The sequence below is a fragment of the Parathielavia appendiculata genome (genome assembly GCF_033297405.1).
Source record: "Parathielavia appendiculata strain CBS 731.68 unplaced genomic scaffold N657scaffold_38, whole genome shotgun sequence".
NCBI lineage: Eukaryota > Fungi > Ascomycota > Sordariomycetes > Sordariales > Chaetomiaceae > Parathielavia > Parathielavia appendiculata.
This window is the reverse complement of record NW_026944257.1, coordinates 1-21,311: the sequence shown is the minus strand read 5'-3', so window position 1 is coordinate 21,311 and position 21,311 is coordinate 1. Positions and strand designations below refer to the sequence as shown.

Here is a 21,311-nt window from a genome sequence, read left to right as displayed (position 1 = left end):
ACTGTGGGGGCCAGAACCTGTGGTGGTACTGCAACCCAAAAATCCGTCGCCTCCCTGGGCCCTGCTCCGAGTGGCCATCATGTGCACTCTACTAAGCATGTAACACTGCATGGGAACGGAACTTTGTCCTCATGCATGCCTACGTTCTTGGGTATTGGACGGAACTTTGAGTCAAAAGGGGCAAGGCCTCCGGAGTGCCTAGATCTCGCGGCTTTCTTCTCGTGTGGGATCAATCCTTCAATGCCGAAACACGGTACATCTGAATGGTTGAATGATGCAGCCTGGGAACCGGGCACCGCTTCTCCATGGTTCCGTCAAAGAGACATCAAGTCAGTACCTCAGAGGTGTATATATATCTTGCCTCCGCGCCGCCAAACTCCGCTTTCTCCACTCCACGTCCAGGTAGGCAATTAAACGCCTGAATAATTGAAGTTTGAATTATCGCAAGCCCCAGAGTGCCCAGTCGCCGCCAAAATGTATCTGCCCACTATCGTCACGCTTACCTTGTCTTCTCTTGCCGTGTCTACGGCTCTGCCCACGACCTCTTCCTCCCCCATGAGCTTCACTGGCAAAGGCCAGCTCCGCACCCTCTGGAGTGATGGCGACCACACCGACCTTGGTTGTATCACCGACGCCGGCCTGTGGACGGGCAACAACACTCTCTGCGGCACCTTCACCGGCACCCCGACCAGCAACAGCAACCTCCGTACCTTCAATCTCACCTCAGCAGCGGGGCCGTGCCGAATCTGGGGCAGCACGTTCATTTGTGAGCAGTGGAATGGGGGTTATCCATCCATTTACGAATTTGGAGTGAGTAATCCAACAAATGCCGACAACGGATTCGACCGCTGACAAAACACCTGAAACACAGATCTGGCCGTACCCCAACTCGATCCCTGGCGTGGATTGTCTGCGCTGGTCGAAATATGGGATGATGGGCAACCCTGAAGGTAACCCGACGGGTCCGGAGGATTCGCCGCGGGAGATTCGTTTGCTTTCGTACATCGAAAAGCCAAAGTGGGTGTGGTTGACTTGGGAGTCGTTGGAGAATTGAGGTTTTGCTCTCTAAGACTGTTTCTATGGTGACGGTGCCGACTCGACGTTGATGCAACTCTATCAGAAGAACATAGAAAATCTGGTCTTTCTGACAGGTCTTGAAACCGTCCCTATAATTTGTACGTAATGTCTCGCACAGGGAGAGACGACTTAACTGACCGAGACGCTCTTCGCTCGCTCGTCGCTCGAAGCAACAGGACGATGTCAGTTCATTGCTCAAACGGGACGGGTTGGATGAATGGATGGTAGGAATTTATTTCGCCCGGAGACACGAAGCCTAAAGGGCCTTGGCACGCTAACTACATCCAATTCGTTGACGTTTGGTCATCAACTCGTACTAGCCAAACGGGACGGGTTTCACAGGTGCTCCACTGTATGTCACGTGCAAGCAACTTGCAATCCGCAGGCGTGCACAGACCACTACGCGCGGCTACTTGAACTTACATAGGCCGCCCAGACTCCTCCTCTTCTCTTTTTCTTCTTCATACTTACCTTGGTTGGGTTCACCTGGATCAAGAAGCAGGGGCACCAGAGTGATAGCCTGCCATTGCAGATCGGTGGAGCCCGTCACTCTCAATTGTCCCAAGGGGCCGTTGGAACCGTAATTTTTGATGTCTTCACTTTTTCACCATGCACGTCGCCTGAGTGGCGTCATGGGGAAGAAGTTCTGCGTTGCCGGTGTGCTCACTGTCTCCGGCGAGGCGTCAAGCATGCACAACATACCTATGACTGTAAGGACCAGCGGATGCCAGCAGTCGATTGCATTTCGACATGTTGAACTTGTGGGAAGCTCGGTTTCAACTGGTGAATTCAGGGACTGATTATCACCGCTTCCCTTCCCATTCCCCAAATGTCGGAATTACAAAGAACGCTGGGGCACGAAAGAGCAGGTTGGCAGCCTGTCCCAAGTGATGTGACAGAGGTGCACGCTGGAACAGACCGCGTTCCTGGCTGACGTGGAGTGTTGTAGAGGGTGACAGAGGGCAGGACAATACCCTTCTACGGTGTCAGTTGCAAGGCTTCCGAAGAAACCACCAAACTAAACCGACGCTCTAGACCAAGCCAAACCAGCCCTATGGCTTGGCTTGGCGTGCGGGCTTGCAACTATGCCAAGCCGTCAGGTATCCTGACCCCGAGAATCATGGTTAGAACCGCTATATATACCCCTAACCCTTTAATAATCGACAAGGCGGCTAGGGGCTAAGATCAAGCTGGTGGTTGGGATGGCATCCAGACAGGCCTGCCGGCCACTATTATACAAGCCGGCAAGCCAAACCAGAAAAACGGTTTGACTTGCCAAATCGACCAATATTGCCGATTGACTTGGTTTGGCTTGGATTTGGCAAGTCTTCTCTTGAGGTGGTTGATTTGTTCGGAGCCTTGGTTAACTAGTTCTCATTTTCTTTTCACAGTTCTTCCTGACTAATCGAAGGAGTTGGACATGGTATCTCAGATGCGTCTTGGTAAGAGAACAATGTGATTGCGACCTGACATCCTCTGTTTTCTGTTTATAATGCGCGGGCGGGCCGGGGCGGCAGCTTGAAATGAGACAGGTTCGCTAGCCGGAAATGGCTGGAACTCTTTGACTTCACTTTCCCTCTCAAGGTTGCCTCCTAGGAATAAGGTAACTTATGAGTTGCAGATACCGATGAATAATCCTCCCAAATGTTTCGAGCGGTTACCTCGCGCTCGATTAGTCCTTCTCCCACCATTCCGCCTCATCGTTCAGCACGCCGCATGACACCTCAGCATGATCATTCTCTCCCTTTTCTGCTCTCACGGAGAACCGTACCTTTACGAAGAAACGCAAGGTATTCAAGGAGCGGAAACTGATACTCGGTCCCCTCACTGGCGACCTAGAACATGAAGATTGCGACCTAGGTGAAGTAGGTCGAATAAACTAAGGTATCCCCCAGCCCAATGCAGGCTCAACCATGGAGGACTCGATGAAATTTCCAATTCCACGATCAACCTAATCCTAAAACTGCCCATTCAGCCCGCCGCAGCGCGGGTACCGTACAAATCATCGGCAGCACTCTTGCTGATGGGCTTGTTGCGATGAGCCTCAATGGTGTCGTCGCCCCCGAGTTCTTTCAGTACCTCTTTGCTAGCTTGCTTGGATTCCTCGCTGGTGTCTGCGTGCTGTGTTAGCAAGATGTTTCGCAACCACATGTCTTTCGTAATGTGATTGACACTCACTTGGATTGGAGAGGTTGGCCTTATGTCCGCGAATCTCGCTGGTGATGCCCTCCTTTCCTTCGGTAAGCTCCTTCATATCGTTGGACATGACTGACTTTGCGCCCGCTGAATCCATAGTGCAGATATAGGAGTTGGACTGATGGGTTTCAATACTGTTACTTAATCGGGTGTCAATGTCGTGTTGAAAGGTTCTGAAGGTTCAAGACGATGTTGCTCTTTTGGGAAGGCAGTGTAATATGAATTATGTGATGGGATGAGCACACAGCAAGGTGTGGCTCCTCCGCCGTAAAATACTGCTGAAATCGGGTCCGGTCTGTTGGGTTATGACGTCCCTTACCCTGCTTTGCTTTCCCTGTATTTGTCCTCTGTCGTCATTAGCTTGGTGCGGATATGCGTTCTTAGGATAAATATTTTAATCAAACATACCAGCTTAGAGGGAGCTTGGCTCAGTTGGAAGAGCGCAGGTCTCATACGAATTGTGTGATCCGATCCAAGATCGGGATATCCTGAGGTCGTGAGTTCGAGCCTCACAGTTCCCAGCTATTTTTGCTCTTCGTTCTCTTTCACCTGATAACAAACGGGGATCTACTGCTGTAAATCTTCGGCGCACATATGTTACCGTGCTCTGGCTCGTCAGTGCACCTGTTCTCTTTTGTTATTGTATTAGGAAGCTCGGAGTACCTGCTGCAGTGAAATTGGAATGTTCATCCACCCACATCTTTCAAATCGTTCGGCATCCGATTTGCAGGAACAGGCTTCAGGATGCGCCGAAACACGAACATAATAAGTCAACTGACTGAAATCAATATTTGGATATGTAAATGGAAAAGTATCATAACGCAAACTCAACACACACTATCCGCGCTTGACGGCCGTCACCTAAGTTCAACCACTCTGCCTTCCTCAAATAGTCTTCTCGGGAACATGTCCCTTAATGCTATGGCTCGGGCTGCCAGTCGTGCCTGTGTAAGCACCGTCCACGTGGCGAGTAATCTCGACATAGTCGTAGGCGAACTCGCCCAGTTGGCCATCGTCGAGACCAATTTCCTCCTCTTCGGGGCTGACGCGCAGCGACAGACTGGGTACGAGGTTCATGAGGAACAGAATGACGCAGGTCAGGACAAACGAGTAGGAGAACCCGGCGACGCTGTCGGCGATCTGATAGCCGAGTTGGACGTAGTTATGGTTGACCCAACCGCCGGGAATCGAGCTGAAGCCATCAAGATGAGCAATGTAATCACTGGAGTTGTCAGCTTGGACCTTCTGTATGGATTCTCACGGAACTCACGCCGCAAAGAGACCCGTCAGAAGGTTCCCGACGATACCTCCCACACCATGCTCGGCAAAGATATCGAGGGGCTCGTCAATGCCCAGGACAAACTTCAGCTTGGTGGCGAAATTGCACGCAATGCCGCCAACAACGCCGAACACGACGGCCGACCAGGGCGGGACGAAACCCGCGGCTGGGGTGATGGCGACGAGACCGGCGATGGCGCCGCTGCAGAAGCCTACCGCGCTCCATTTCCTCTCGAGCCGGTAGTCCATCAGGCACCATGTAAACCCGCCGACGCAGGCGGAAATATGCGTCACGATACACGCCATGACGGCGCGCATGTTGGCCGCGAGGGCACTCCCGCCGTTGAAGCCGAACCAGCCGACCCAGAGGAAAGTGGTACCTAACACGACGTGGGTGACGTTGTGCGGCCTGTAGGGCAGGCCGTTAACCTTGGTGTAGCCGGCGCGCTTGCCAAGCATCAGCGAGTAGGCAAGCGCGGCCGCGCCAGAGCTAATATGGACGGGGGTACCGCCGGCAAAGTCGAGGCCGCCCATTTTGAAGGACCATCCGTTGGCGTTCCACGTCCAGTACGCGATCGGGTCGTAGACGATGGTTGCCCAGATGAACATGAAGACGACACATGGGAGCATACGACCTCGGTCAGCGGCGGCGCCGAGGGCGAGGGCGGGACTGGAAGGTGTCAGCATGGAAATCTAGCTGACAAGGTTGGTGAAGTGGGAACTGACGTGATGGCGGCAAACATGCCCTGGTAGAGGCAGAATAGAATGTCGGGGACCTTGGTGCTGCCGACGCTGGGCTGGCCCAGCACCTTCATCAGGCCGAAGTTGGTCAGGTCCCCGATGTAAGCGCTGCCGGTGTGGGAGAAGGTGAGCGAGTAACCCCAAAAGAACCACTGGAAGCCGACAACGGCTATCGACATCAAGGACAGCCATATCAGCGATAGGGCAGACTTCCGTCGTGCCAAGCCGCTGTAAAAGAAGCCAACGCCTGGGACCATGAGCAGCACGAGTGCCGAGGATGTCAGGATCCATGCAAAATCGCCGGCCTGGGATGAAACATTTCGTGTTAGCGGCAAGGACCAAGGCCCCTTGGCCATAAGATTTCACGCCAGTACTTACCGAGTAGTAAGCATTGAGGTCCTCGGTCAACGAATCGCCGCCGGTGTCGGCAACGCCCGTGACGCCGGCATACTCGGTTAGGGGGCCGGCTGACATGGTGTGGATCGGGATGTGCTTTCGAGAACGCACGGAAACAGCGGCCAAAAAGTAACAGCGCCGATGCTTCCGGACCGATCGTAGGCCAGGCTGAAGACAACTGCTGCAGATATGAAGTGGTTCATGTCAGCTTGGGACAACTGGGGCGGGATCGGCACTCAAATACCTAGCCGTCGTCTCCAGGAAGAGCTCAGAGCTTCGAAGAGCTTCGCCAAGGTCCCTCTTCGCCCATCCTGCGGACTGATAAGACCATTGACAATATCGGTTCTCTGATTCCTCTCCGGGCGGTGTCCTTGTCTTGGCCTGGGGTCATCACCAACAATCGGGTGGCCCGCTGATAAGATTCCAAACCGCTGCACAGATTACGGCGGTCAGTGGGGGTGCAGCAAACGCTGGAAGTCACCGATGACGAGCCACGGAGGAATCAAATCAGTCAGTGCCACGCAATTCGGTTTCTGCTCGGTATTCGGCCATCTATCGCCCACAATATCAATCTAGGATGCCTCTGGCTAAAACATCGTGCCCTCAGTGCTGATGAATGTCGGGATCTGTTCCAAAAGTACCATAAGTGGGGCACTGAAAACGCTGCCTTTGGTTTGGGGAAACCGCCGAGGTGGAGTGTGTGGTGGGCCAGCCCGCTGGCCAATCCAAGCAATGGAATGGGGTCTCTGGCGATAACAACGACTAACTCGGGTCTGCTTTTAGGCAAACCATACGATATCAAATTCCTGCTGACTCGTGTTCCTACTTTATGTTGAGTTTGGTTGGCAAGAAAGAAGGTGCAAAGAGTATTAGAATACTCTGGCATACAAAGCCGACACAGTAGTATTCCGTCGCAATTCCAGGGTTCAACTGCAATCTGGGCTATTATCCAGTCTGCGGCTGCACAGGGCCTTGTCGTCCCTTGCCAGCCCTTCAAGCCGCCGGGCCGAGTAAGCAGCTCATGATTCTTGGAGGAAGCAGCTCCTCTAAGAGTCCTTTCTCGCGTTGTTACTAATGCTCCGTATGCTCCGTCAATCGACCTCTTCTTTATCAGCCAACCCAAATAGAACCTAGGGCCATGGTTCTGCCTTGGCACTGCGTTATCTCTTGGCAAGATGCATTGATCTTACAGATTACGGAAATCCTCCAGGCAGCCTGAGGTTCAAAAGTGACACCACAGTAAACACGGGAAGTACGCCGGAACACATGCGCGCCATGCATCTACCCATTGTGGTAACTCTTGTGTATGTCCTCCGGTATCAGGATCAAGCAAACTAAAAAATCACTCTTGCCGCAGCAGTAAAGGGATGGTCAAGGGTCATCACAGGGTTTCATCGCATCGACCCACAGCGCTGCTTGGCGAAATGCTTGTCTCTTCTCACAGACCCATCGGCCAATGCCCACAATGAGCAGCACATACCTATAATCCAGCCCGAGTTTGTTTCTTATTTACTCCGTATTATAACTAACGTTAGTACTTAACTTGTCTAAGAACTTAGGACATCACTACAGTGCTATGGTAGCTAATATCGAAAGATAATTCAATCTCTTAATTCTAACGTCACTCTCTCTCTTCTCTTCCTTACTTTCATGGTTATTTCCCCGCCTTTTTTTTTTCTCTTTTTATTTAACTAGTCTTTTCCTCTTTTGATTTCATACGGATTCAAACAAAAAGCTTAACACGCAAGATTCCAGTTAGATTGCATGTCACGAACCAACCCGAGCGACTTTGCGGCAATCTTACCTTACTGGAAGCGGATTTGATGATTGTTAGGCAACAAACAAGGCTCCTCTGCCTTACCCTACCAGGTACACCTCCGAGACAAGACTGCGAAAGTGGCCTTTGCGTTGTTTAAGGTAGGCTAGGTAGCCGACGGGAGCTTCCAATGACGGCGAATGGCGCAAGCCCTCTGCGGGCTGCCGGCTGCAGGTAATCTGACCGCAGCTGCGAACAGTCGGTCTTGGTCGGGCTTTCATCCGGCAAACAAGTGTAGACCGACCAGTAGGCCATGCTTTCCATTCCTTTTTCAGCCCCGGGGAGAGTAAGACCGGCGGTCCTGCCTGAGGAATTGGAGAAGAAAATGTGGTCCTTGATTACGCATTTTGGGCGCGACAACACCTTCCATGTGACAGGCATCCCGTCCAATAGTCTGTGGTTTCCGGGGAGCCTCAGACTGACTGCAACCCGTCCAAACCGCACACCCTCAAAGGCTCAAACTCCAAGTCCGTTCCCTCATTACCTTACTACGCGGCGGTTGAGAGAGCGCTTGTGCACGCCATCCCTACAAAGTTCACCGGATGTATACAAGCAAGTCATAGTGATATCTGCATATTTCTTCGTTTTCTCGACCTTCCTCCCCTTCGTCAGCAGAAATACCTGTACCATTGTTTTCTCCCGCGATTGCGGCCTGCCGAGCTCGACTGCATCCGCCCGGCAACTTCTTTCGACGTTCCGAGGTGTATCCCACCACCACTCGCCCGACTCTGCTGGCAAAGAGGCCGCCGGAACTATCCACCTATACCTTCCAGTCTTCAGCCAGCAATACGGTGGGTTCGGTTGACGAGAGGAGGTTCGGACCCAAAGCTAGGACCCAGGCGCCGGGTGCCCCGCATCTGCCACGCTGCCACGCCGGAGCCTTTGCCCGTTATCACGCTTTGATACTTCACTCAGTGGCCTGGGTCAGCACTTTGGTGGGCTGCACCAGTCCGGTTTGAACGCGCATTTTTTTTTCCTTCTACAATGCCGTCTCTCCGGCGCAAATTCAGGAAGCTGCGGGCTATGTTCAAACGACGCATCCAACCCAAGCTCAGAGGCCAGGGATCCCAAGACTCCCATCAGCCGACTGGTAAGCAGCAGATCAAGCAACCGCCCGGAACCGCTGCACTGGCAGGTATGTAGCTCCAGGCATGCAGGGCAGGCCGCTCATCGCTATCGAACTAGGTCCAGGCTCATCACGGAACACTCATGGACCGGTGAGTTTGACTGCCTCCGCCCATCTGCTTTCTTCGCTTCCGACCCCGCAACCCCCAATCAGCGCCACAAACCAGCCCTCATCGTCAGTTCTGGCGTCCATGGGCAGTTTGGTACATGATGGAGTCGGCGAGCCTCGGAGCTCGGCGGCCAACCTCATCGGTACGTTCCCCCCGCCTTATCCCTGCCGGACCTGTCGGGCCTTCCAAAACGACCTGGTAGATGCAGCAGCTATGGACTGACGTTTGATTCCGCAGTAGATCTCGCGGGACTCCCCGATGGTCAGGCCACTTGTTTAGGTGCCATCATCGACCTGACGGGCGAGTCCGAGACCACAGCCCAAGAACGGCCAAGTTCCACCAGCGTGGACATTGACAATGATGGACATTGACAATGAACAATTGACACAGATTCAAGACGACTGGGAGGTGGCTCAACAGTTGCGAGATGAGTTTTATTGTGACGACACGGATTTGATGGAAACGGACTCCGTTGACATTGCTTTTGTTCAGTCCGACGGAATAGCCGACTACTGGCGACACCTACGATCCGTACGATGCAAGAACTGCCAGAAACCCCTCAAGATCGATGCCACCGACCTCGTCAAGCGAACGAAACAAATGCTCAAGGAAGCCCGTAAGTCCTGAATGTAGCATCCCTTTACTGAGAGATCGGGGTTGACCGGCGCAGATGTCCTCCACCCCTGCTTTTTCTGCCCGCACTGCAGTGGATGGTGTTGTGTCGGATGTGATTTATTCCATGCCACCGCCTTGATGTCGACGCAGAAGCATGTTGCCTCGGCAAGAACCTTCAAGTCCACCTGGTGCTGCGACAAAGGACGCTTGTTTCTCATTTTCTGCCTCTTATGCGGCGTTGACCCTCCTGCCAGTCAACTTACCAGTCAACCCTCACCGGCGCCGAAGAAAGTCAAATATGCACGTTCAACGTCGCAACCGTCGTCATCGAAAAAGGCAAGACGCGAAGGCTTCAGGAAATCGAAGCTTCCCAAGGGGATCGGATACGGCGACGGCTCTATCAGCGGGCAGCCGGCACGTGGATCACTTCAGCCGACGGGCAGCGACAACATAGAAGACCTAGAACTATACTTTCAGGGGCTCGCGTCCCTCTTGCCTTCCCCTACCAAGGGGACCACCGAGTTTGACAGTCTTCCTCAACCCTTAGTCTCGGCAATGGTTTGGAGGAGTCCCGTGTTGCAACATGCCTCCGAGATTCTTCGACAAGCTGCAATCGAGGAGATTAACGCTCGGTACGGTCCCGTCACAGCGGTCCTCGATTTTCTGGAAACAGCTGGAAGTCATCCCGACACACAGCCCGCTCTGGTTCAGCCAAGAATCCTCTTTCCGCCGTCAGAACAGCTAATCAGCGTTGCGCTAGAGCAACAGAACGAGGCTGGAGCCGAGGACCACGAGACGACACAGTCACTGGCCGCCACTGTAGAGAATCTGGCGGTTTCTTGTCGCAGATTCATGGACAACTCCACAAGACTCAGCAACCCCCAAGACGAAGAGGGGGCAAGGCTGTTGGCGGTAGTGCAGAAGATATGCACTATCGCCAGTTGGCTTGGATCGTGCCATGGAGACCTGGCAGTCGTGGGGAGCCAAGAGATTTGCCAACCCTCGACGTCGTCAGCGGGCCAAAGCAGCCACTCAACCACTAGAGTCGCGACGAGTGTAGGACTCCAAGACGTCTGCACAGCATCCAAGTGGCATCGCACAAACTGTGTCAAGGAAGTGCCGGACGAGACGATATTGAAGGATTTCCACTACAGAAGCGCCGCCTTGGCAGCGGCGGATTCGAGACCAGCGCCACAACGGATGAGGAAGCTTCTTGCTCAGGTCTCTTCTCTGAGCACTGACCTCCCTGATGGTATCTACGTCCGACACGGGGAAAGCCGCTTGGATGTGTTGAAGGTCCTGATCGTGGGGCCGGTGGACACACCTTACGAGCACGGTCTCTTCGAGTTCGATATGTTTTGTCCTAGTGAGTTCCCTCAGAGCTCGCCTCGAATGTTCTTTCGGACAACTGGAGGTGGGACTGTTACTTTCAACCCGAACTTGTATTCGAATGGGAGGGGTAAGTGTTTTCTCGCATCAATTCACCTAGATCCTTTGAGCGCTGCACGTTCCTCAGATTAACATTCGAGACAGTGTGCCTCTCATTGTTGGGGACATGGGGTGGTCAGAGTTGGGAACCAGATCGCTCAAGTATTCTGCAAATTCTGGTTTCAATACAAGGTGTGTGTCATAGCGCAGATTGTCGATTGATGCTTCCATCGGCAAAGAAGCGGCTGACTTGCCTTCCAAGCCATGATTTTCAACGACAAGCCATACCACAACGAGCCTGGCTACGAATATCATGAACCCGAGCAGTACAAAAAGCAAATCGAGCAGTACAACAGACAAGTCGAGCAGAAAACTGTCGACCACGCCATCCTTGGCTGGTTGACTGAGCGATTGGCAAGCCCGCACTCCGCTGGGACGGCAATTAGTCAATCAGCTTCTAGAATCTGCAGCCCTGCACCGCCCGCCCAGGGAACGGCCCAGGGAACCGTTGATCTGACCAACCTTTCGGTCCCGGGTCCAACTCACTTACCTCACGGGGCGCCGTCTGGCGCCCATGTGGCGAAGCCGCTGGCATCTCAGCTCCAAGCGCAGCATCTCACGACACAGTTCCATGGCCATCCAGCCGGTGCGACGATAGTACAGACTCCTCTGGGGGGCTTCCCATTCAACGAGTTCCATCATTACTTGACAATACCGGGCCAACAGGTCAGCTCGACTTATCCTCCTCCCAGCGGCACCGTGGCAGCGCTGCCAGCCCCTGAATACCACGAGCCCCTGCCGGTATCTCAACCACCTCCACCCAACACAACGGACAACCAGCCAGGTTCAGACGACAGCCTGCTATTGGAAGTATTCTCACCGTTTGAGTCGGCGGTTATTGCGGGGCACATTGATTCGGGCGGCGCCATCATCCAGGACGCCAGCTTATGGGTGGACATGATACTGACTGGGCCCGTAGCGGCCAACATAGCGAAGCCTCATCAAGCTCCTCAACCCCCGGCGACTTCTCGGCGAGTTCCTCAGTGTGACGACCCGATCTGGGGCGACGTCATACGCAAGCATTTTGAGCTCAAGGGCAGGCTGATTGTGGAGACAGTGAAGAAGTGGGAAAATCAAGCCCTGGCAGCGAAAGGCGACGCCGCTTGTCAAACGACCCTGCTCACTTCCTTGGAATCCATGGCAGGCGCAGGCCTCAAAGTGATGGCGGAGCTGGCCCGGCATGGGTTTGTTCACTAGCAGATCAGCCCGAAGGCCGGATCCCGGATAAGAGCACGCTCGGAGTCGTCTCCCCTGAAAGCGCTTGGGAAGAAGCACATGGGCACCTATCAGGGTAATTCAAGGCCCTTAAAATCTGGGTCGCCTGAACTGCCTGAATTCCAGGAACCATCGTCCCTGGAGTGGATGGTGTCCCTATGGGGTGAAGATAATGAAACTCCAGAGGGTCAGTGATGCTTGACCTCTGGCGTTGGGCAGGATTGGGTTAAGATTTCCGCAGTTGTGGATGGAGTCTTCTGAGCGTGGACATTGATATGGACTATTTTTAATCTGGTACTGTTAATTATTATTTCGTTCTTCCCCTTGACCTTGCCGAGACAGATACCTACCGGGCTAATCGGCCAGGTCCTCTAGCGTCACTGGAGCGGACCATGCTTTGGATAAAGCTCGCAACTGCGGGACATCCACGATGGTTTTGCATTCGAATAACATTGTATCTCGACATTATCCGGACTGTGGATTTCGCTTGGATTTTAGGGATCGTTAGGGACTGGGCAGCGGATGTTTTCATGGGGAGGGCAGTTGAACTTTGCATTAGGAGACAACAACTTCTGTAGTTGCTCGTACTTTGACCCCCAATGTCACCGAATGCCACGCCGCAAGTGGGTAAATCAAGCCATTATTAGCCTCATCAATGGGTGGTGGGTTGCCCCAGAAATGCCACCAGAAACTGCTCGGGTGCCCAACGAAGAGGTGGGATAACTACTGGGTCTGGTTACCACAGCCTCAGTTGGGTTGGCCCCAACCAAGATCGAGTAAGTGAGACCTGCTTGATCCTAATTGCAACTTATTAACATTGTTAGAGTTGAGGTGGCATTGCAATATGAGCACCCTGACTCAGTGGTCGCTGTCAAGCCAACGAGACCGGCGATAAACCAAATAAAGAGCCAGGGGAGACCTTCTCAAGCCGGCTTTTCATGCCATGCAAAATATCAAGCCAATTTACATATCTGTAAGTATTCCAACAGGCAAGAGCCTGCCCAGCCCTGTATTTTCTCTCCCAAACGCCTCGCCCCTAAAGATGCATCACCTCAACCGATCCGCCATGCACCAAACGCCCGCCACAAACCAAATCAGATCATACTACTACTGCCCTGGTTCCCACCTTCCAGGTCACGAGCAGGCTCCAGAAGAGAAAGGCTCACAAAGGCCCCCCAAAGGGATCCCCCTTTCCTTCCCCAGGGCCACCACCACCATCAGTGGCACCAACCTTCCTCCTCTTGGGCGGAACAGGCAGCGCCTCCCCAAACACGGCCGCATCACTCTCGAGCGTCCTGTCGTCTGGCTCCCCATCATCTGAGCCACCGCCCTTCTTGGTGGCCTGCTCGCGCCGCACGCGCTGTAGCTCGACGAGGTTCCAGCGGTCCGGGTCGCGGCACTTGGTGAGCTTCTTGCGGAGCGGGGTGATTTGTGCTTTGATTACTGTTTTCTGTGTTGTTTTTTTTCGTGTCAGTTATTATCAAGGTGGAAACAGGGTGGGGTTTAGGGGAGAGGAGAAAGGGTGAGGGTGTACATTTGTCCAGTGTTCCCTCCGCTCTGGCAGCTCTTTCGAGAGGAGATCGCGGCAGGCCTCTATTGTGCCGAGGACCTTGTCACGAATGTGCGAGCCGATAATCTGGGACTTGTCTTCGCCGCTATTGTTGCTGCTCCGCGGTGCGGCGTTTCTCTTGGTGTTGCTAGAGGGAGCGTCTGGCCCCGAGGTGGCGGGCGTTTCGGAGCCGGAGTTGTTGTTACTGGTGAATGGTGGGGCGACGTAATGGAAGGTTTGGGTGATAAGGCGCTCGGCAACACCACGGTCAGCGAGAGAGAGGGCGGCGAGCATGATTTGGCTTGGGGTGTAGTGAAAGTAAGCATCGGTCATAAGAGCGCTGAACCGGAGGATCTCGCGGGCGCGGTGTTCGGCGGCGACCAGGCGGTTGCGCTAATAGGATGGAGTTAGCCAGCTATCTTGAGGGAGAGACGAGGGGCGGTGACATGCCTCGATATCGGGAAGCGTGCTCAGCTCCATCACGGCGCCCCGAAGGGCTCGGAAGGGGTGCTTGACGTCGATCGCGAACCGAAGACCTTGGCAGAGCAGGAATTCTCCAGCAAGAATGTCCTCCGGATTGTCCTTGCCGAATTGTTTGCCGAACCTGATGAGAGGAGACACCAGTCAGCTGGCGGCCGAAACCCCCCCGTTTGGAAAGGAGGAACTGACTCTGTAATGCTGATGAATGACCCCTCCGCCTTGCACGCGAAGAATAGCGCCACTATGAGCATCTCCTGCGGCGGATAAGTCATGATGCTATTTGTGACGTAGAACCTCCTGAAGAAGGCGGCGGCCGTGGCCTTGATCTCATCCGGCATCTCAGCATGATCGCCCGCCCGTAGTAGCTCCAATGTGTAGAAGTTCATCAACTGAGCTTCCTCGGGCGCCGAGAGGAATTCAGGTAGCGCAGAAATGGACGCGCCTTCGGGATCGGGGGTGTTCACGCTCGATGTCGGTGCAGAGGTGGTGTTGGAGGCGGCAGGGAGGGAAGCTAGGCGCTCGGCGATTCTCGTGCGGGCGGCGGCGTTCGTATTCTCTCGCATGGCAGCTAGCTGGGTGGGCGAGAAAGACCACATCTGGTACTGCGACGTCTGCCGGTACCGCGCATCTTCGGCGGCCATGGCGGCTGGCGCGATCGCCGAGGATTTTGTCGCCAAGAGGGTTCGAGAGCTGGTTGTCTCTTTGAGCCTTATCGAGAGCTGTCAGCGCGAGCTAGTGCTGATTGTGAAACATACGCAAAGATCAAAATCGGATCTGGATGTCAGTGGTGCCAGGTACTGCCCACTGGTTTGAGAAGCAATGGCTCCTCTATCACCGAAGCACCGGTCTTAGCTCGACAGCTCGGAGTCGAAGGTGTGGAATCCTTCGAGGTCGCAGTCCCACAGTGGAGAGATACACGCAGCCAGCGCTAGCCTTCTTGGCGGCAGGGATGCCAGAGAACTCCCGTCACCGCAAAAGGGCCTCCTCTTTCCGGGTCTTTTTGAGGCGGTCTTCCGCCCTCAAATGGGGATAACGCCCCTCAATTATCACGCCGGTATGGCACTCGAGAGAGCACTTGGAAGACAATGTCGAGGTGAAACGCTGAAAGAATAGGATCTATCCTAACTTATACCTTGCGATCTGCATCGTCAAGCCATATCTAACAGGTCCGTGATAAGCCAGCAGAAGATCTTCACCGCGAGGCACGCGGAGCCAGTCCACGAACCCTGAAGGATACCGACCATCGCCGATGGAAATCCAACGCCAAAAGCCGACCCGTACCCGTACCATACAACTCGACACCTTCAACGACCTCCTATACCGCAGGCCGAGTGCTCATTACCAACACGCCAGACAGCAAGATGATAAACCGCCCGGTCAGTAACCGGCATCCCGCCGCGCAGGCACCGGCGGGGGCGGCTTCTTTGACCTGCTCGGCGGCGGCGGCGGCGGCGCCTTCTTCACCCCACCAACTCCCATGGCACTACTCATCATGGCGTTGTTGCTTGGCGTCCGGCTCAGGCTCCCGAAGCTCGTCGCAGAACTAGTGCTGCGGTTGGCCCAGTCGGCACTGCCCGCGTCGCTGCCCTCGTCGCTATCGCGGTCAGCAAACACGTCGTCGTGTGTCGTGGTTGTGGTGAGACGGTTGACCGGCCGCAGCTGGCCGCGCAGGGCGCCCATGTTCGCCATGGCGGTTGGCGTGCTGGTGCCCGAGACACGGCTTCGCTCGCGGTCGAGGCTCGCGCCGCCTTGGAAGCTGGTGGTGCTGCTGCTGCTTGATTTACCAATGGGTGGTCGGACTGGACCGTCAGCTTGTTGCTGGGTGTGCGATTGCCTGCGGGAGTTGCTAGGACGGATGGGCATGCGGACCGGCGGCGCCGTTGACGACTCGGCTTCGAGGGTGTTTGTGCGCGACAACCGCTCGCTGAAGCTGTGGGCCGTGTTCGACCGGCTGCGGACGGTGGGGCGCCGCTCGACGGGGCTGTAGCTTGCAGACGAGCGGGCGGGCCAGTTCTGGCGCACACGCCGGAGTTCCTCGGCGCACCGCTCGTGATACTCGAGCTCTGCGTCCAGAAGCCGGGTCAAGTCGTATGTGCTGTCGGCCTCGGAGTCTTGGATGTCTTGCATGCGGCGGAGGACGTCCTCAGACGACTCTTCGTACTTGGCTTTTGCGGCGCGAAGCTCCTCTTCAAGCCGGAAATCGTCCCGCTTGGCCTTTTGAAGCTTAGTGATGCTCGCGTCATAGTTCAGCCGGCGATTCTCGAGCTTCTTGCGAGCATTCTAGGAGAGTGCGTCAGCATTCGACCGAGCGCTGATCAAGCGATAAGCAGGGTAGCCAACCTGGTACTCCTTCATCATGGCCAGGGATTTCTCAAGTGACTCCAGCCAGGAGCCAGTGGCTTGGCTGACAAAAGACTCCTGGATTGCCGAGATTCTTTCGTTGGCGCGGCCCATGGTTATTAGGCAGTTGCCGAAGTCCGAGTCGGACTGAAACTCCTCGCCATGGCTGACCATAGTGCGGCCCAGGTATCCCACCGGCAGCCCCTTTTCTCTGTCTTCGGAAGGCTCAAGGCGGCGGCCCATCCACTTGATGTACTGGTTCATGGACCGTTGGAGGCGCTCCATACCTAGGGCGCCGTCAGCAGCCGATCATTACGACACTGTTATAGAGGAGAACTTACCCTCGAAGCGCAGGGCCATCTCGGTCTCGAGCATCTTGAAATCTTCAGACATGTTCGTCTTGGCTTCGCCGCCCATCTTTTCGCCCGCCCATTGGAAGGCACGGTCGAACTTCTTGGTGATATTCATAGTGGCAAGTTGCTAATGGTATGGGCTCGGCGAGCAAACAATAGCGTGGGAGGATGAAATCAGGAGGGCTTGGGCTCCTCGGTAGCCGGTGGCAATGGTGTCCTTTTGGGTTGGGTTCCGCGAGGAACCTGCCAACACACTGTCGGGTCACCAACCTCTCAAATTTGGTGTGGTGGTTGGCTGCAGTCCAACCATGCAACGAGTGACGTTCCCCACTTGCGACACACTGGCAAGAGTGCACCTAGCGTATTCGTTGAAGTGTCGTGCGGTCTCGGTGGAACTTGGCCGTCTGTGAGCGAGAACAAAACGATGGAACAGAAGGTGTCCGGAGGGAGGAGCAGAGCTTGATATGTAACGAGTGTGATGGTTCCAGAGAGGTGGCGATAACCCGGAAGAACTGGACCTGGTTCTCTGGATTGCGAAACGCTTGAAGTCGACATCCCTGTTTACTTGATGAAAGGCGGCAGGGTTGGGCGGGCGTTCCAGGCAAGTGATCTTGCAGCGCCTGCAGGAGGCAGGATAGGGTCCTCTGTGCCTGGTCGCCAAGAGGCGGGACGGAACACACAACCGACAAGGGTTGATTGATCGGTGGGAAAATGCCACTTCCTCGCGTCCACATCCATCCATTGTACGGATCCGTACCTTAAGGTACCTAGGAAACGAATGGCAATTGCAAATAGGATTTTTACATTAAACTGCGACGAGTCAAGTGAAGACAGAATGAACTTGGAACGTGTGTCTCATGCAATCATACTGCTTACAGCTACGACACTTCCTTGCTCAGATGCCTGATAAACCTACTTCAGTACGATTACGCAGTACGCCCCGTCCCCTGCGGTGGACCCATTCGTCCTTGATAAACGCGCGTCTGGAGTGCTGTAACGCTAGCGTGTCTTGCTCGTCTGATGCGACCGCTTGCTGGGGCAGTTTGTTTGGCAGGCAGCGACCCATTTCGAGACCTGCTGTGAGCTCAGAGTCCAAAGGCATTGGCGGACCGCTACAGGGTTCTCCAGTCTCTCGAGGCAGTTATCAGCGAATCGATCGTGAGGCGCAGCAGTTTCCACTCAGTGGAGTTGTTTTCTCAGCCCGAGGAAGCGCATCTGCGGGTTACGTCACGAAGCGGAATCAATGATTGGCTGCACATCTGGTACAATACATTTTCTCGAGTTCATAATTCGGCAAGAGACGCATCTTGCTTCTTTTCCGCGTTCCTATCTACCGTTTTAGACGAGATTTGATCCGGCCGGGTAGGTCTGAAGATGGCCGAACCTCACGAGTCGACCTTATCACGAGTCGACCTTTTACAGTTCTTCCCTGGTATGTTTGTTAGCGTAGTTCAATGCCGCACAATGTGACGAATCTCAAAGCCCCAACTTCTGAAAGGGACTCCTGAAGGTTATACTTGACAACGGGGTGAGATTCGGTGAAGCCAAAGGGTTCACAACAAGCAATGTCCAAGAGTACTGACAATCTTGCACCTGAGTTGCTTACTGGAGAACTGCCAGAGTCCTCCAGAACGAGTGACTATATACTTGGTAAAGCGTTCATGATCGCCCATGATCGCAGTCTACCAAGAGCTCCTTGATCGCCTTGGGTAGCCAGCTACCCAAGTCTAGCCTTGATCGCCCGGTCCCCACGGCTACCGTGTGGGCCTCGTGCGGTTCCTGCACTTCCTTAGGGGCACGATTAGCTCTGGGGTTCTGTCTTGTGCCCCACTGGGCCTGTACATCTGGTTAGTTCGTGACATCTATAATTTATACTAAGGGGGATAGATGCTATTACGAGTGGGCGCAACTGACCACTGCGTAATACCTTCAAAAGAGGGACTGTGGTTCTAACTATCTAGTCGAACTATGAGTTGCGCATATAAATCTCACACTGTCACTACCGGTGGTAGATGCCTAGAGTTATAGGCTTATCCAGAAGGTCCTTAGCTAGTGTCACGAATATGGCCGTATGCAGAATCTGGTGGGGGCGCGAGGGGAGTGTCCCGAGCCAATCATTTAGAACAGGGGTATAGCCAATCACGACGGGAGCGCGAAGTCAAGCATTCGCTCCATGGAAGGAGCGATGGGAGCGACGAGCGCTCCCAGCGGACCAGGAGCGACAGGAGCGAACTTCGCTCCTTACGCTCCTAAGGACAGTAGGAGGGGAAGTTGTATATAGTTCACGATCCCCAAAGCCTACGGGCATCACAGTAGCTTCCTCAGTAAGCAATACAAGCAGTCAGCCATATCTACTGTTGAGACAATTGCTTGTGCACTTGTTGTGAACCCTTTGGCTTCACCGAATCTCACCCCGTTGTCAAGTATAACCTTCAGGAGTCCCTTTCAGAAGTTGGGGCTTTGAGATTCGTCACAATGACAGATGGTTATAGGGTCCTGCCACTACTTTCAGCCCTTATTAAATTGAAGCAGCTTGCACTTTTAGGTCGCAAAGGCTATCTCTCAAGTGTGACGAATCTCAAAGCCCCTACTTCTGAAAGGGACTCCTGAAGGTTATAGCTTTGACAACGGGGTGAGGTTCGGTGAAGCCAAAGGGTTCACAACAAGCAATGTCCAAGGGTACTGACAATCTTGCACTTGAGTTGCTTACTGGAGAACTCCCAGAGTCCTCCAGAACGAGTGACTATATACTAGATGCATTTGGTTGCTCTCTCGTGCTCTCTAGAGCCACCTAGAGCCAATGCTCTATGGTGCTCTCGAGAGCCTCTTAGAGCGTCCTCTGATTGGCCTTGCACTGGTGCTCTCTCATGCTCCTGAGAGCTCTCTGGAGCACCTCTAGGACTCGTTCCGATTGGTCCTAAGTGATTGGCTCGAAACGTCCTACGTTCCCCACTGGCTTCTGCAAGTAAGCCGCCGTTGTTGACTCTCGTTGGTTCATTTGTGACATCAAGTGATAGCTCACTGTAAGCAGGTCTTCTAGGCATTTTCTAGTTAATAAATGTTAACTATCAAGTACTTGAGCTCCCTACTAACTCAGGCTCAGACTGGGTGTCACGGGTCGTGACAGTGTGAGGTTCATGTGCGCAACTCCTGGTTCGACTTGACAGTTCGAACCACGGTCCCTCTTTTGAGGGTGTTACGCAGTGGTCAGTTGCGCCCACCGGTGACACTGGGGCTATAGGCCTCAAGGCTTCCTCTTCTGAGCCGAGATTCCTCGAATACCTACCCCTGACTGCGAATGCGGCCAGGGCAGGAAATAGTAGAATACTTACTTATATAGTGACGCCAACTGCTGAAGCTAAGGACCTGGCCGGCTACTGAGATAAGCTCGTAAATGTCACGGGATTCCCTGTTCCTTGTTCTCATGGTTATGTCGTATGCTTGCGGTTATGCATACGTCATGGGGTTTGATCATACGTCTATGGTCATGCTTACGCATAGGCCTCTGCTCCAGTACTTAAGGTCTGGTTGCACGCCCATTCCTGTCATCTAGCTCTTGCTCTTGTTGTAGCAATATCGATCTTGTATGTGCGAGCTGACCAGACCTTTGGTGGTGCCCGTCACAGTAAAGAGATATGTGTAGAGCTCTCGACAGGCGAGGAAATTAGAGAGAAGGCTTGCAACGAAGATGATTAGGTAGCTACTATACTTTGAGAGGCTCCTAGAGTATAAACTAGCTATATAGCTAGAACTAAGCTACTGTAGTTCGATAGCCTAGTTAGCTATCTACGCCTTTCTTTTCGCTATAGTGAGTGGATTTAGGACTTCAGACTAGTATAGGAGAGACAGAGATTTTTAGTCTAGCTTTACAAGCCTAGTATTCCTTTATAATTAGTAGTAGAGGGTCCGGCGAGCCCTAGGGCATAGCAGGAGAGGAATGATAATAATATACCTCAAGGACTTAGTAATATCTCTCCTTATCTCACTATAGTTGTCTTTATTAATATTACTACCTCTTATTTAAATCTATAAAAAGTACTTTGCTAATAAGCATATTAGGAGAAGAGTATATAGCAGTTATATCGCAAGATGCACAAGTGGCAAAACGCCGTTCATCAACTCAAATCATAAGATATTGTTGGAAAGCCAACAGCCACGAATGTGCCGCACCGTAGTAATTGGGTACCGAAAAGATGGGCAACCACTCAATTGTTGATGATGTTCCTGTCTGTGTTCCTCCAGAAGTTCCCTGCCTGTTCCTGATCCTGAGAATCCTGGTGCCAAGCCATTGGTCACCCCTGAACTGCCCTCTCTGACCACCTGCCAAATCCAACAATAATTCTAGGGGAGCGAGTAATAGAGATATAAAAGGGATGGTGTTCGCCTTTGTTGCGCACAGTTCAAGTTGACGTTGAATACCGGCCAACGCCGTCAACTTGTTGGAAGACCAACAGCCACGATTCCACGGTGATCACACAGATGATGGGAGCTTACAACAGTGGGTTTGAGATACTCGGAGCATCCCAGATGTT

At 53.6% G+C, this 21,311-nt stretch overlaps 9 protein-coding genes and 1 non-coding gene across 10 annotated transcripts; 5 read left to right on the top strand and 5 right to left on the bottom strand.

Annotated features, from left to right (window-relative positions):
• The first annotated feature begins 180 nt into the window (after positions 1 to 180).
• On the top strand, positions 181 to 1,339 carry N657DRAFT_650938 (uncharacterized protein). Its single transcript, XM_062794061.1, has 2 exons — positions 181 to 810; positions 872 to 1,339. Exons 1-2 carry the CDS (start codon positions 475 to 477, stop codon positions 1,052 to 1,054), a joined length of 519 nt encoding a protein of 172 aa, XP_062642518.1. The 5' UTR covers positions 181 to 474; the 3' UTR covers positions 1,055 to 1,339.
• Positions 1,340 to 1,586: 247 nt separating this feature from the next.
• On the top strand, positions 1,587 to 2,491 carry N657DRAFT_327020 (uncharacterized protein). Its single transcript, XM_062786837.1, has 2 exons — positions 1,587 to 1,787; positions 2,027 to 2,491. Exons 1-2 carry the CDS (start codon positions 1,668 to 1,670, stop codon positions 2,258 to 2,260), a joined length of 354 nt encoding a protein of 117 aa, XP_062642517.1. The 5' UTR covers positions 1,587 to 1,667; the 3' UTR covers positions 2,261 to 2,491.
• A 142-nt stretch (positions 2,492 to 2,633) lies between these two features.
• On the bottom strand, positions 2,634 to 3,588 carry N657DRAFT_627904 (uncharacterized protein). Its single transcript, XM_062790833.1, has 2 exons — positions 3,256 to 3,588; positions 2,634 to 3,191 (listed from the first exon to the last, which is right to left on the bottom strand). The coding sequence occupies exons 1-2, from the start codon at positions 3,368 to 3,370 to the stop codon at positions 3,049 to 3,051; spliced, it is 258 nt and encodes an 85-aa protein (XP_062642516.1). The 5' UTR covers positions 3,371 to 3,588; the 3' UTR covers positions 2,634 to 3,048.
• Positions 3,589 to 3,690: 102 nt separating this feature from the next.
• On the top strand, positions 3,691 to 3,794 carry N657DRAFT_t161. Its single transcript has one exon. It is a non-coding gene; the product is annotated as a tRNA-Met (tRNA).
• Positions 3,795 to 4,158: 364 nt separating this feature from the next.
• Positions 4,159 to 5,766, bottom strand: N657DRAFT_637779 (ammonium transporter; the record flags this gene model as incomplete). Its single annotated transcript, XM_062791532.1, has 4 exons — positions 4,159 to 4,495; positions 4,544 to 5,221; positions 5,278 to 5,597; positions 5,671 to 5,766. The coding sequence occupies 4 exons, from the start codon at positions 5,764 to 5,766 to the stop codon at positions 4,159 to 4,161; spliced, it is 1,431 nt and encodes a 476-aa protein (XP_062642515.1).
• A 2,937-nt stretch (positions 5,767 to 8,703) lies between these two features.
• Positions 8,704 to 12,221, top strand: N657DRAFT_326782 (uncharacterized protein). Its single transcript, XM_062786835.1, has 5 exons — positions 8,704 to 8,881; positions 8,977 to 9,355; positions 9,410 to 10,813; positions 10,888 to 10,974; positions 11,045 to 12,221. Exons 2-5 carry the CDS (start codon positions 9,097 to 9,099, stop codon positions 12,037 to 12,039), a joined length of 2,745 nt encoding a protein of 914 aa, XP_062642514.1. The 5' UTR covers positions 8,704 to 8,881; positions 8,977 to 9,096; the 3' UTR covers positions 12,040 to 12,221.
• A 639-nt stretch (positions 12,222 to 12,860) lies between these two features.
• Positions 12,861 to 14,955, bottom strand: N657DRAFT_667009 (cyclin-like protein). Its single transcript, XM_062795363.1, has 4 exons — positions 14,276 to 14,955; positions 14,057 to 14,210; positions 13,592 to 13,999; positions 12,861 to 13,507 (listed from the first exon to the last, which is right to left on the bottom strand). Exons 1-4 carry the CDS (start codon positions 14,725 to 14,727, stop codon positions 13,220 to 13,222), a joined length of 1,302 nt encoding a protein of 433 aa, XP_062642513.1. The 5' UTR covers positions 14,728 to 14,955; the 3' UTR covers positions 12,861 to 13,219.
• A 224-nt stretch (positions 14,956 to 15,179) lies between these two features.
• Positions 15,180 to 17,373, bottom strand: N657DRAFT_650931 (BAR-domain-containing protein). The gene is made up of 3 exons (XM_062794060.1): positions 16,768 to 17,373; positions 16,427 to 16,713; positions 15,180 to 16,366 (listed from the first exon to the last, which is right to left on the bottom strand). Exons 1-3 carry the CDS (start codon positions 16,892 to 16,894, stop codon positions 15,464 to 15,466), a joined length of 1,317 nt encoding a protein of 438 aa, XP_062642512.1. The 5' UTR covers positions 16,895 to 17,373; the 3' UTR covers positions 15,180 to 15,463.
• On the bottom strand, positions 16,877 to 17,576 carry N657DRAFT_326865 (uncharacterized protein). The gene has a single exon (XM_062786836.1). It carries the CDS (start codon positions 17,519 to 17,521, stop codon positions 17,042 to 17,044), a length of 480 nt encoding a protein of 159 aa, XP_062642511.1. The 5' UTR covers positions 17,522 to 17,576; the 3' UTR covers positions 16,877 to 17,041.
• A 1,767-nt stretch (positions 17,577 to 19,343) lies between these two features.
• N657DRAFT_326748 (uncharacterized protein) lies at positions 19,344 to 21,126 on the top strand. The gene is made up of 2 exons (XM_062786834.1): positions 19,344 to 19,545; positions 20,912 to 21,126. The coding sequence occupies exons 1-2, from the start codon at positions 19,449 to 19,451 to the stop codon at positions 21,040 to 21,042; spliced, it is 228 nt and encodes a 75-aa protein (XP_062642510.1). The 5' UTR covers positions 19,344 to 19,448; the 3' UTR covers positions 21,043 to 21,126.
• The last annotated feature ends 185 nt before the right edge of the window (positions 21,127 to 21,311 follow it).